This window comes from Castanea sativa, chromosome 9 (genome assembly GCF_040712315.1).
Source record: "Castanea sativa cultivar Marrone di Chiusa Pesio chromosome 9, ASM4071231v1".
Classification (NCBI taxonomy): domain Eukaryota; kingdom Viridiplantae; phylum Streptophyta; class Magnoliopsida; order Fagales; family Fagaceae; genus Castanea; species Castanea sativa.
Genome location: NC_134021.1, coordinates 23,329,188 through 23,342,763, shown reverse-complemented (window position 1 = coordinate 23,342,763; position 13,576 = coordinate 23,329,188). Strand labels below are relative to the sequence as shown.

The 13,576-nt window shown below is 35.4% G+C and overlaps 1 protein-coding gene across 1 annotated transcript; it reads left to right on the top strand.

Annotated features, from left to right (window-relative positions):
• The first annotated feature begins 5,083 nt into the window (after window positions 1–5,083).
• On the top strand, window positions 5,084–7,507 carry LOC142610702 (small ribosomal subunit protein uS7). The gene is made up of 5 exons (XM_075782607.1): window positions 5,084–5,209; window positions 5,293–5,418; window positions 6,319–6,590; window positions 6,820–7,023; window positions 7,200–7,507. The coding sequence occupies exons 2-5, from the start codon at window positions 5,299–5,301 to the stop codon at window positions 7,252–7,254; spliced, it is 651 nt and encodes a 216-aa protein (XP_075638722.1). The 5' UTR covers window positions 5,084–5,209; window positions 5,293–5,298; the 3' UTR covers window positions 7,255–7,507.
• The last annotated feature ends 6,069 nt before the right edge of the window (window positions 7,508–13,576 follow it).

Sequence of the window (13,576 nt, the reverse complement as noted above, 5' to 3'; positions counted from 1 at the left end):
TGCTCATTAAGTTTGGTGGTGCTGCCTCGCAGCCACTGCCACACCACCATCCAATATTTTTTCCCTTCGGGATTTCAGTGACCTAATTCTTCCCTTTCCTTCATTTCAAGTCTATGATATTAAGATCTAATTCTTTTAGTGGGGTTGGGACTTCCCTTTTAAGTTTAATTAGGCCTGCAGCCACCTTACTCTCTTTTGCTTTACCCAGCCTCACTATTCTTTTCTAGTGGCCGCTGCTTGGGCCCAACTTTTCAGCGACCCAGCCCAAATCCTTATCGTAGAACATAGCCATTAGGCCTTCCTTAGTGCTGTCCTCTCTCGAGTCTTCATTTGTAGGTAATTTTGGCGCTAGCACAAATTCAAACCTTGGGCATTCCTCCTGTTGTGTTACTTTCTCCCATTGCATGCTCTCTCCTTTATCACCCTGGTTCTAAGCCACGTCCATAACTTCTTTACCTAAAATGGTCATGCTACTTTCTGGGGTTTCTTACATAAGTTGACCTTTCCATTCTCATGATAATTCTCTAGGTTTCCCTCTATCTTGTCTGACCCCATTGTCTTATTCTCCAGGTTACTGTCTCCCATGCACAACAGGTTGGACATGGACATACCACCTGCTGTCAAGGTCCTTGTTGGCACGTGAGGCTCCTTTGTGTCCTCTTCCCTCCACTTCTTTTTGCCCCCCTCTATTTTCTGACCCATCCTTATATCTAAAATTTGTGGAATCCTCGCCTACTTTCCTCTCCGATTCCCCCCTCAACCAAGCTCCATATTGGAGGTCTTCATTAACTAGGTTAATGTCGTTCTCCTTATTCTCCATGTAGTCCTTCAAACCGTGATCTAGCATGCCACATCTGTAGCAAAAGTTAGGCAGCCGCTCGTATTTGAAGTTCACCCATCTTGCCATACCTTCCTTGATGGAGATCTTCTTCCCCCTAGGGCATATTTGGTACACTGTAATGATTATTACATAGGAATAAGAATAAGTATTACAAGGAATACATTAAGTTAGAATGTAATAAGTATTACTATTCATTAGTTTAGTGACCATTTAGGAATAGAATCCTGAATATGCATCCACAATTTAATAGAGTATAAAAAGAATGTGTAATTAAATCATTTTTAAGTCAAATTTTATAAAATACACTTATTTTAGGGTGCTCAAAATAGAGCTAATAATTAACAACAAAGAAAATTTATTTTCTTTCTTTTTGTAGATGTGGCAACTAATGGCTTTTTAGGAAATTAAAAAAAAAAAGAAAAAGTTATTACATAAGGTGAAAGAATAGATATTCAGTACTTTTGATAAGGAATAGTTATTCCTCATTTTGAATAATAGCTATTCATAAGGAATAGCTATTCATAAGGAATAACTATTCATTGTAATAAAAACATAATCAAACAATCGAATAGTTATGCTATAAGAATATCTATTACATTACGGTGTCTATTACAGTCTACCAAACGTGCCCCTAACAAGTTTCTTTGTTACATCTATCTTGACTCGGACACGGAGACATTTTCCCTACTAGACTCCCAACTCCGTTTCATCGACATCAAAGACCTCGTTGAGGCTGGCACCAATGACCAAACTTGTTTCCCTTGTTCTGCTCTTAAGAGGCAGGTTATAAATCTACACCTAAAACGAGAACCATTTGATCGCTAATTCTTTTGGAACCATCTCACCTTCGAAATCCTGAAGGAGCACTAAGTGTTTCTCATAGTTCCACAGGTTCATATCCAAGACTTTTCTTTTGTCTCTCTCATCTTCAAACTCCACCAAAAACATTTCCTCCTTTATCTCTGAGAACTGCTCGCTCCTGTTGGGTTTCCAAAGCATCCTCATGTTTGTCCTTAACGCATCTAGTATGATGCATCTACGAGGGAGCACCCTCATAACAAGGCAGTATCTACCTCATTCTGTTGCTTCCCTAGTACTACTGCTTCCTAGCTTAATACTCTCGTCTTCTTCCTTTGTGAATGTTAAAATCTGTCATAGTACTTCTAGTTCCTCGACCATTGTTTTTAAAGAAAAGGAGAAAAACTACTAATTGGTCTCACCTAAGGGAGGCCACTAAAACTCTCACAAGTGTCTGCAAGACTCTCACTGCCTCTACGTGCCCTAGAGCCTGAGAGCACGCTATTTTTTACAAAGTTACGTGAAGGTCTCTGTTAGTCTTTAAATTCTTGGGGATGAAAAGGTACCCCAAACTCCTTGCATACATTTTCCACCAAGCAAATGTTTCAATGGCATCATCCATTTTATAAACAACAACAAGAATCCACTTTCTCTATGCCGATGAGATCAAGAACAACGCGGATTGAAACAACAAATAAAAAATGGGTTTTCTTGTTGTTTGGTGATGAACAGATCCCTACATATTGTTCATTTGTTAACTTCGAATGTCAAATTAGCAAGGCTAGTTCATGTTGGATTTAGGTGAGTTTCACTATTTATTTACTAAATTGTTAGAATAACTAATTGATGTGAGTTCTCTAAGGTGAAAAAAATAAATCCTTGTTCAGATATGAAGCCACCAGCCGGTTGTTGCATGGTTTAGCCGTCTTCAAATTTTCATTATGTTGTAGGTTCTAGTTAGTTCTATTGGTAAAATCTCTGATGGTTGAATAAGAGATCTGCGGTTCAATCCTCGCCTATACCAAAAACTGATTGGTGTCTTGATCTGATTATAAAGAGCTATCAACAGAAGCAGACGCTATAAGTTGAAACTCTCAAAAAAAAAAATTTGTTATGTTCCTTACTTTAAAAACTAGGAAAAACCTTTTAGACACACATGTGACATATACTCATTTTCCAAAATAAATTCATCCCTCCTATTTTCCTGTCAATATTAAGGACATTCACAAAATTAGCAAAACCTAATTTATTTTTCAGTAGTGCTAGAAGTGAGGTTTCCGTTAATCAAAGCATCTAGTTTTCTAATATGAAAACTAGAAATTGTGTCTATCCTAAAACTCAGTTGGTGCTTTGTCTTGATGATGAAATACAATTATCATGAAGCGAACGTTATGGTTAAAAAATGAAATTTTAGTTTTTTTTTTTTTTTTTAAAGTTTTTTTTAAAAATCAGGATTACCTTAAATGATAAATAACCTCTTCGAAGAGCTAAACCTGCATCAACTTCACTCTATGATTATCGTTGGGCAAGTAGGGGCATTGTTAGGACTTAGGCTAGCCTCCTTAACCTTTTGCTTGGAGTAATCCAAAGCATTCTTCTCAAGTTTTATATTAATGTTTTTTTTTTTTTTTTGGCATCCTGCCAATTTTTTAGGTTCTTCGTGATGACTTGTCCTAGCAAAGAATCTAAATATCAGAAAAACTCCGCATTTAGCTTGAAGCAAAAGTTATGGTTACAATCCTTACATCATGCGCTATCTGATTCATTTTACCCTTGTAGTTCTTTAATCTCTGATTATAGGTCCCTCCTTCAGCTTTTTGAGGAACCTCATATTCCCCGCATCTTCCACAAAGGCAATCAAAGCACAGACCTTTTGGCAAAAGAAGGGTCTCTTAGTAGTGATAGTTTTGTTTTGTATTTGCACTCGCACCCCTCTTCCTCTATTTTGCATCATTTGGTTTTGGATGACTTGGTAGCCTTTAGTTTGTTTAACTAAATTCCTCTTTACCAAAAAAAAAATTTCTTGGATTTTTTATTTATTTGTTCATTCGCACAGTCATTGATCTTTCAATAGTATCTCTTCTCCTTTATAAAATAGAGCCGCCTCCATTAAATTAAGAGAGTTACCAAGAGTTAGCTTTAACGTTTTGACTAATCATCCTCCCCCTATTCCTTTAACTCATCTCTTCAATATTACGATGAAGAAGCTCCCAAGGAACTTGTGCTAAAGCCAAACCACAAAACATAGGAGAAATGTCATTCAGATCAAGCTCATTGACACTGTTGGAAAGCCTCGTTTTGTTTATATGCTTAATTCTACCATAAGCAAAACAGAGCAAATTCAAGCCTTCATACTGAACTCATGTTGCGACATTTTCCCTATCAAAATGGTTTGTCTAAAGTTGGCTTAAATGCTGAGTCATGAGTGTATGTAGCAACCAAAGCCTCATCTAGCAGAAATTATTAGGTCAACTGGGGGACTCCTGAAGTAGTGCTCCTAACTAATAAAATAATGCTACTAATGCAAATATGTGAGCCAGATTCCTAATCACCACAAGATTTAAAAATAAAAAGGAACTAGTTGATATCATATTTATATAAATAACAACGTTTTATTGGTTAAAAGAACCATGGAGACTATTTTAGCAATCTTCTTGATGAACCTAATAATTTTTGGTCATCTAGGCTCTAGCATCGTATTAAATGTGAATATTTAAGACATTTAAAAAAAAACATTTTTTGTTTATTAATAATTGATATTACAATTATATTAACCACAAATATTTTAAATTTTAACCTTTCCTGTTTCAAGAAATAATGTCAATCCTCATTTCAAAATTTTCGTGCTCGTAATAATCTATAATTCTATGTTTAAATAAATTAAAGAAATAAAATTGTATTGTGATTTTTTTTTAAGAATTCAATAATTAGGCAAGCAAGGATTTAAATCTTAAAATTTTTTGGTTAAAAATACCAAAAAGTAATAATTAAATTACAAAATTCTTAACATTTACACACTTTTTAAAAAAAATTTATGAACTAACGTTTAATGAAATTATTAATATTAAGTAAAAAAGAATGCTAATTTTTCACAAATCATAATCAAGAATATAAGATCCCCTCCATGGTCTATTGTATATGTGCCAAAATAATTTCAAATTTTCAATAATTATACTACTAACAAAGTAATTTTAGTAGTGGGCTCAAATTAATAATCTGTAAAAACCTATCGGCTAAAATTAATTGTAAAAATGTTGTGAAAGTAGTATTTTTCATAATTATATTAGTTTTTTTTTTTTTTTTTAAGAAGGTGACTAATGTATATTTTTTAAATGCTAAATAAAAAGAGAAAAAAAAAAAAAAAAAAAAACCAATGTCACGTGACCTGCACGTGGATACTTTACCAGATCAGTCGTCCGCACCAGCAAACCCTTTAAACCCTAAACCAGTGCCCCTATAAATACTGAAAAACTAGGTTTTGTTCATTTCCCATTGTCGTCCCAGAGAGAGATATCTAAGCGCAGCCGCTCCCTCTAGGGTTTAGCTTCACTCTTCCTCTCTGACCAAATCGTAAATCTCTCTCTCACCCTCACTTTCTCCGATTTTCTGTAATTTTTTGGCTCTGTTTGTAATACCTTCACGTTTGTGCACAGGTAGCCATGGCCGAAGTGATGGCGCCTCCTCCTCCTACTGAACCGGCGGCTGCCGTCGTTCTGGAACCCCTACAGCCTCACAACGATGTCAAGCTCTTCAACCGCTGGAGCTTCGAAGATATTTCGGTATATAAACCCTTCTTTCCAAGTCTTATTATTTTATTCACTCAAATCCCATTGCTTGTTTTGCTTTTCCTGTGATTTCTTTGTTTGGGTCCTCAACTTGTTACTCAATGAAATCTAGAAAAGTGAAAAATGTGTTCTCTTGTTTGAAAATAGGATTTTTTTTTTAATAAGAAATTGTTATTGCTAGAATCAATATTAGACCCCATTTAATTTTTGATAGATTATGTTATGTGACATTTGGTTCAGATCTACTGATTAGCATTTTCCTGATTGGTATAGTTGTGAAAGAAATATTGTTGGAACAGTGCTTTCGTCATGTGTTTGTACTTGAATCTATTAATTTGCGAAATATCTGTGTAAGACCAAGTGGTTTTTGTAATGTGTAAGCTACATTTGCTTCTGTAAATTTCAGAAGTTGTTATTTGTGAATCACTTTATGCTTGGCATGTCTACTACAAATTCATTTAGTGTTTTTATTTAGGTAAAATATCATGGGTCTTAGCGTGTTATGGATTTTCACTAGGTTTTGCCTTTAATGCGTTGTGAATTCCTGTGTAGTTTTGCTTTCAGCTAGGTTTTGATTGAAAGAGGGTTTCATTTATCCAAAGAGCATTTCGTTTTTCTCTGTTGTGCTAGTTAATCATTTGATTTTATCTCTTAAGCATTGATTTCTTGTTTCTGGTCTGCATTCTTAGGTGTTATATTGTATCTGTTAATGACAAAGGTGGTTGGTTATTTTGTTTTACTTATTTACTTCCTGTGATGGTAACCTGGGTCACCCCATTTTTACCTACTGCATCTCTTGTATACTCCCAATTTGAGACTATATTTTAATTGCTGTTGTGGGTGTGTCTGACCAACATTTTGGTTTTGATTTGTCATTTTTTTTCTGCCATACAGATGTCAGACATTTCACTAGCTGATTACATCGGAGTGGTACCTGCCAAGCATGCTACCTATGTTCCTCACACTGCTGGAAGATACTCAGCAAAGCGTTTCAGGAAAGCTCAGTGTCCAATAGTGGAGAGGCTTACTAATTCTCTGATGATGCACGGGAGAAACAATGGAAAGAAACTTATGGCTGTCAGGATTATTAAACATGCGATGGAAATCATTCACTTGCTAACTGATCAGAATCCCATCCAAGTTATTGTTGATGCTGTGATCAACAGGTATGGTAATGATGGAGTATTATTTTTTTTTTGTCCTGTGAGGAGTAATATTTTGAGGGTCAACTAGTTTGCCCAAAAGTGCTTACTTTGCAAAATACTAATTGAGAATATGAACGGTACTTTCAGTCTAAATATAAAATATGAATGGACGGCATGCTTGTGCAATGTAGACTATTGCAGACTTGCTGTTGATATGTTAACATTCTTTTGAATATTTTGTCCATGGCAGTGGTCCTCGTGAAGATGCCACCCGTATTGGCTCTGCGGGAGTTGTTAGGCGTCAGGCTGTTGATATTTCCCCACTGCGTCGTGTGAATCAGGCAATCTATCTCCTTACTACTGGTGCACGTGAATCTGCATTCAGAAACATTAAGACAATTGCCGAATGCTTGGCCGATGAACTTATTAATGCTGCAAAGGGTTCCTCCAACAGGTAAATAAGGACCTAGTTATTCCCCTTTTTTCCTATTTGTGATAATTTTTTTTGGTCTTCTTTAATATAAGCTATAACTGTACATTCCTTCTCTTTTCATTTCTCTTTGCAATTTTCAAATTTGTGACTTTATTTTCCTGACTGTGACTTACTGAATTTGTCCTTTGCATGTTCAGCTATGCCATAAAGAAGAAGGATGAGATTGAGAGGGTTGCCAAGGCTAATCGTTGAGGGACTGGAATAGATATCTCAATGACTCGAGAAAGAGTTTTGTTCCTTTCTTTTTGTACTATTGAACATGATAGTTGGGGAGGTTTTTTTGGTTGGTGAGATTTACTTAAATTTAGTTTGAGGTTAATATCTATATTCATGAATATTGAGGATGCACTGAAGACAGTATTTGCTTTCAAAAGCTTTACGCTTCATAGGCTCATTATGGATATTTTTCAACTTTAACGATTTTGGTGCATTTGGTTTCACAGCACATTATCTGTTTTCGTATGTGTGCAAGTGTTATGTTTCCGTCATTTTGTTTATAGACTCATTTTGGGTGGACGGTAATCTGGATTGTTCTTGGTTGTTATTTTTGGGTGGACGGTAGTCTATATTATCCCAACATAACCAAATAATGAAATTTACAAGATTTATTCCGAGATATTGACATTCTCGTTCAAATCTTAATGAAGAATGGTAAGAATTCTACATCCTATTCGACCCCAACTTGCCCGCCCTGACTGGGTTGACACTGTTTCAAAGAGGTAACGGGTTGGGACTTGGTTTTCTAGTCCTATCACATGTTGGCTTCGTACGTGTGTATATTTTTTTATTAGCTCCAAAAGCGCTTGCTTTTGTTTCTCTTTTTGCACTCTGATTATTGCCTCTCCCGTTTCTCCCCCGTCTTTATCTTTTTAATTAATGTTGAATTTGGCGTTGTTAGAGATGGCAAGATACTTTCAACCTATCTTGTTCTCCTCCCAAATAGGGAACGGGATAGGGATGGGGCACTCTTGATTTGACCTATTCAGCTTGTTCCTATCTGTTGCTAAATTGGGTTAGCCGCATTCTTATTTTGTATCCCTTGTGATGTGAATGATGGCAGTTTATACAATTTTTAAATTTCTCTCCTTGTTTCCAAACAAATGGGAAGGACTTGGCTTGAATTTAGTATCTAGGCGCATTGGTTCGTCAAAATGATAACATGTGTCTACTTTTGGACATTTGTCATTATCTTGACAGGTCGACTTAAGTTTTACTCTAAACTTGTGAAAAATATATATATATATATATATATATATATGTATATATGTATATATACACACACACACACTCGTCAGGTACGAGAAGAGTATTCCTAAAGAGAGCTCTAGAGAATTCTAGTTTCAGCATAAGAGACATCTCCCTTAAATAGGTAAAATCGTAGTAAACAGTAATTGTGAACAGTAACTTTTCTTTTTTCAAATCATCACAAGCAGGAGCATTTCAGCCATCATCTTTTGGCATTTTATGCTGAAGGAGCAAGCAGAACAATAATTGAAACTTTCACTAAGAGTAAATATTGTAGCATTTTGGCTGTTGTGCAGGCCAGACAAATAGTGAGAGCAGCATCAATTAGGGCCTTTGTACTAGCTAGACAAATAGTGAGAGCATCAATCATATTGCTCCTATTATGTTTCAAAGGATAGGAGCCATCATCTTTTGTCATTTTATGCTGAAAGAAAGCAGATAATGCGGAATCTCTTTTATCAAAAGCAGTATATATATATGTACCAGGTAATGTACATGGTGGAGTATCTGCCCCCCCCGCCCCCCCCCCCCCCCCCCCCCCCCCCTATTTTTTTTTTGTAAAGACGAATGAATTAATAGAAACTAAGAATTACAAAGTCAAAAGAAAGAAACGCCCAAGAGTAAAGCAATAAGCTGTAACAAAATACATGGTGGAGAAGGATACAAAACAAAGCTATCATTAGAGAAGTTTCCTTCCTACTCTAATAGGTGCACGCATTGATTCCCTTCATGGTAAGTGTGGTGGAGATGAGCACAGATTTTAGGGCATTGCAAGGGTGAGATGAATCTAACAAGGTGTGGAGTGAAGAGAGAATGTCAATCATAACTTTTGCATCTATCTCAATGAGGAGCTTTTTAACGTTGATATTTTTTTATGCAAGAGTAAGGCCATCGCGAAGATCCCATAACTCAGCAGTCATAGTGGGTCATATTGATCTTCTAGTGAAGTTTCCTATTCAGTTGTGTCTATTGATACGAATGAGGCCAGCGGCCTTAGCTCTTCCAAGGTTTCCCTGAACAAAACCATCAATGTTGAGCCTGAAAAAGTTTGCTAGGGGGCTTTCCAACCAATGAGATAATGTGTAAGACAAGGTTTTCTAGCTTTAAGGGGTATGGAGAAGAAGTCAATGACTAGGGATTTGATTTTCTGAATGATTATACGTGAGTTTCAAAGGGAAGGCTTTTCATAACAGTTTTGTTGTGAATAGATCAAATGAAGTTTTTTGGTTGACGAGACTTGATCTTAACCATTTTAGCCTATATGGATGGTTATTGCCAAAACTAGGAAAAAAAATATTACTCATATCTCTATTATATTTTAAATCTAAAATAAATATGTAAATATCACAATTGAGGCTCATCGTAATTTGCTTAATCTATATGAGACATTTATGATGTGGGACATAATGCACATTTTGTATGATATCTGTAAGTGCACAATTGCACCTGGACCCAAGAAAAGTTATGGGCTCAGGCCCAATGAGCCTTAAACAATGAAAATTTGTAGAGAGTGGGCTTGAAACCCAGGTTAGAAGTGAGTGAAGATTAAGTGACAAACTAAAGATTGCCAGTATTAGGAAACAGCAAAGAGTAATGTAAATAGGTCTCCTCGGACGTAAGCCGAGAGCTGTTCTTATATTATCTCTCTCTCTTTGTCTTTTTTTCTTTTTAGGTTACAAAAAGTTCCGTCCCCATTTCTGTTCTAGGTCCTCCCTTAAATACTCTTCTTCTTAATACTTTATACACGTGTTGCCCCCAACTCCTCCCTTAGTATAGATATTTCTTTTCTTAGTGCCTTTGAACAGTAACTAGAAGTTTCCCTTCCACTGTTTAAGTGTCACCTCCCCATTAATGCGGCCAGGGTGGTAGGTGCAGGGTCTTTAATGTGGAGGTAGCAGCCTTTGTCTTTGACACTTCTTCAACACTGGTGCTTCTGGGGCATTCAAGGGTTCACCCCTTTTAACCATTGGTCTTGACCGTGTCATTCCCTAACCTGTACCATGAAGTCCCGGGTTCTCAGGTGTCAGTCCGAGGGTAAGTTCACCCTCGGCTGGGTCCTCGGACCCTCGGCGCATGGGCCGACCCATAGTATTAACAATTTCCAAACCCAGGGTCAGGTCGGCCCTCCTTAACACGGCCCAAAAGGCCCATGTTCCCATCAGGATCTTTTTACCCCCCACAATATCTTTACAACTTAAATCTACACACAGATCTAGAGTGAAATTATAGTTGATATCAAATTTTAGAGTGTAAAACATTACCTCTTTCAGTTAAATAATCAAGCTAGGTGAGAGTTCAAGTGATGAATTTTAAAAATTGATTGCACCCTTGCTTGAGGGCGAGATATTTACATTGTTCAAAGCGATTGAAAGAGGAGGGAAGGGAACTGAAGGAAAGGATTTAGTTTCTTCTGCTTGGTTGATATGAAAGAAAGGAAAAAGACCAAAAACTGAAGGAATCATTTCTACCTAGACTCATTGTTTATAATTCATCTAATTTTGGCAAAAAACAAAGAGAAAAGTTAGATATATAAAGCAATTTTCAGCTTTTACTTTCAATTGGCTTTGAAAATCACATATTTTCCCATAGTTTTTTGTCTTATTTTCTCAACTTCATCCAAATATAAAAATAACACACACACACACACACACACACACACACATGGTGTTAGGCCCAAGGTATTGGATGAATTTTTTATTCTGGCTCCTAATTTACATGTTTTTGAGGGGTGTGGAATTTCTTACAATAAGGAAACCTCTCAAAGCCAACCCAATGGCCCAAGAGAAGATATTTTAGGCCCAATTGGTACTCTTTTACTCTGTATGTGACAATGTATGCTTCCCAAGAAGACTCAAGCTTAGTAGCACTGAGCTTACCCCTTTTTGATGATTCCTCTCCTTTCTCTCGCGTATCTCTCCTTCCCCAAAATTGCCAACTCCCTTCCCTCACACCATTGACTTTTATTTATAGACTTCCCTTAGCGGGGTCGTTATGATGAGGGGTGACTTTTTTATGTTGGTGGGTCCTCCTGGGATATATTCATGACCAGATGAGACCCATTTCTCCATAGCTGATGCGACTCTCTTAAAACTTGCACTCGTTGCCAAACAATACTCGGCAAGTGATTTCCCCCAAAGCACTATTGTTCCTCTGATATAGACATCGACCTAGTATTGGACCCTAACTAGTCATTGATCCCTCGAATTAATATAGGCCCCAACTTGGCATTGGGCCCTATACCTTAAGCATAAAGAGGTTAATGGATTAAGCCTATACCTGATGCTCATACAAGATATATATTAAGAGGATTCAAAAAGTTAGTTATGGTTTTTAAAAAATGTCAAAAATACCTCTAATCTAATTAGATAATCCTTATTCTTAAAAAATAAAAAAATAGGGTTAAAATTGTAATTCAACAAAATTTTATATAAAAAAAACTACCAAATAATCTTTTTTCTAAAAAATTAGCACACTCTTTATTTAAATATATCTCACACATGTTTAATACATTTTTTCTTAAAAACTAACTTACACTAAACCCAGCAGTTTACTCTATTTCAAATCCTAAATTTTAGTTTTTGAAAATTCTCCTCCTGTGTAACCTCATTAATAGTAGATAAATTCAAATCGAAAAATTACATTAAATTCAAAAAAAGAAAAAGAAAAAGAAAAAAGAGCCTCATTACACATGTGATGAGACTAGTATATATATATATATTAAGAGAATTCATAAAGTTAGTTATGACTTTAAAAAATGTCAAAAATACCCATAATCTAATTACATAATCCTCATTCTTAAAAAATAAAAAATAAGGTTAAAATTGTAATTTAAAAAAATTAAAAAAAAAAAAATACAAGAGAAACTTTATTTCTGAAAATTAGAACACTCTATTTAAATATATCTCACGTTTAATACATTTCTTCCCTAAAAACTAGCACACACTAAACCCAATAATTTACTCCACTTTAAATCTTAAATTTTAATTTCTTAAAAATCCATTCCTGTGTAACCTCACTAACAATAGATAAATTCAAATTGAAAAATTATATTAAACTAAAAAAAAAACCTCATTACATATGCGGATCACGTGTGACGAGGCTAATATATATTATACTTTTTTTTTCTTTTGTCTAGTTTGCAAAGATAAGAAAAGAGAAATAAAAAGATACGAGTGTGTATTCATCTTTTTTCTATTCTCATTTCCTATTTTCTTTTAATATAAGCATATTTCTGTTCTCCCTTCCTATTTCTATTTCTAAACATGCATGAGTGAAGTATTTTCTTTCCCTTTTCTTTATTGTGTTCTCTTTTTTCTTTTCCCTCTTCTTTTTCCTCTGTTGCAACATACGATGTTAATATTTTGTAATTGTGAGAGGTTATGTTTAAGGGCATGTTATTCATGTCATAGGTATTTCAGTGGACGTTCCACTACACATTCCATATGTAATTTATACGGATTTGACCAGCCTTTCTTAAAATAAAGTGATCAATAGTGTGTTGGAAAAAACATGATGAGTTCATATAAAAAGTAGTAGCTAAAAAGTATAGATAACTTTAAGAGTCTTTTGGTTGAATATTGTGGAATTTCGAGTTTATTTGCATTATAGGTACTGTTCCAAGTTATTTAGGAAATTGAGGAAAAAGAGTGAATTTGGGCAATGATATTGTCGAAATTCTAACAAAAGTATGAGAGAGAAAAAAAAAGTAAGAGAGAGAAAATTTTGAATTTCGGTAATCTCATTACCGAAACCTGTTGCCCAAAACTACTGCCCAAGTGAGTGTGAAGTTCCCGAAGTGCTAGTGCTAAATGGATGCCTAAAGGGAAACCAATTGTGGCAATGCCGTTGCCGAAATAGAGGGGGAAAAATTGTGGCAATTGATTTTACTAGAATGACTTTTTATTAGATTATCCCATAATAGTTGCATGTCAAACGGTGGTACAAGCAACTTTCTTGGAACTTTTTTGAACCAAAAACACTTCTTTGTATATGGATATCATTTGATCCTCATTGCACCCCATAAAAACAGATATGTCAATCTAACATTTTGTTTTAAACTAAACATATTGTCATTACCCACCCCTGCGCACATCACCACAAATCATTGACACAATTTTTTTTTTCCCTTCTATTTCGACAATGCCATTGAAATAGAAGGGAAAAAAATTTAAATTTTTCCCTCCTATTACGGCAATGTCATTGACGCAATTTTTTCCCTTCTATTTCGGCAATGACATTGCCATAAATCAATTGTCACAATTTTTTTAAA

Coding starts and splice junctions, on each gene's coding strand:
- LOC142610702 (XM_075782607.1), top strand. CDS start 5,299: ATGGCCGAAGTGATGGCGCCTCCTCCTCCTACTGAACCGGCGGCTGCC. Junction 5,419..6,318: donor GGAGCTTCGAAGATATTTCG/GTATATAAACCC, acceptor TCTGCCATACAG/ATGTCAGACATTTCACTAGC. Junction 6,591..6,819: donor GTTGATGCTGTGATCAACAG/GTATGGTAATGA, acceptor TGTCCATGGCAG/TGGTCCTCGTGAAGATGCCA.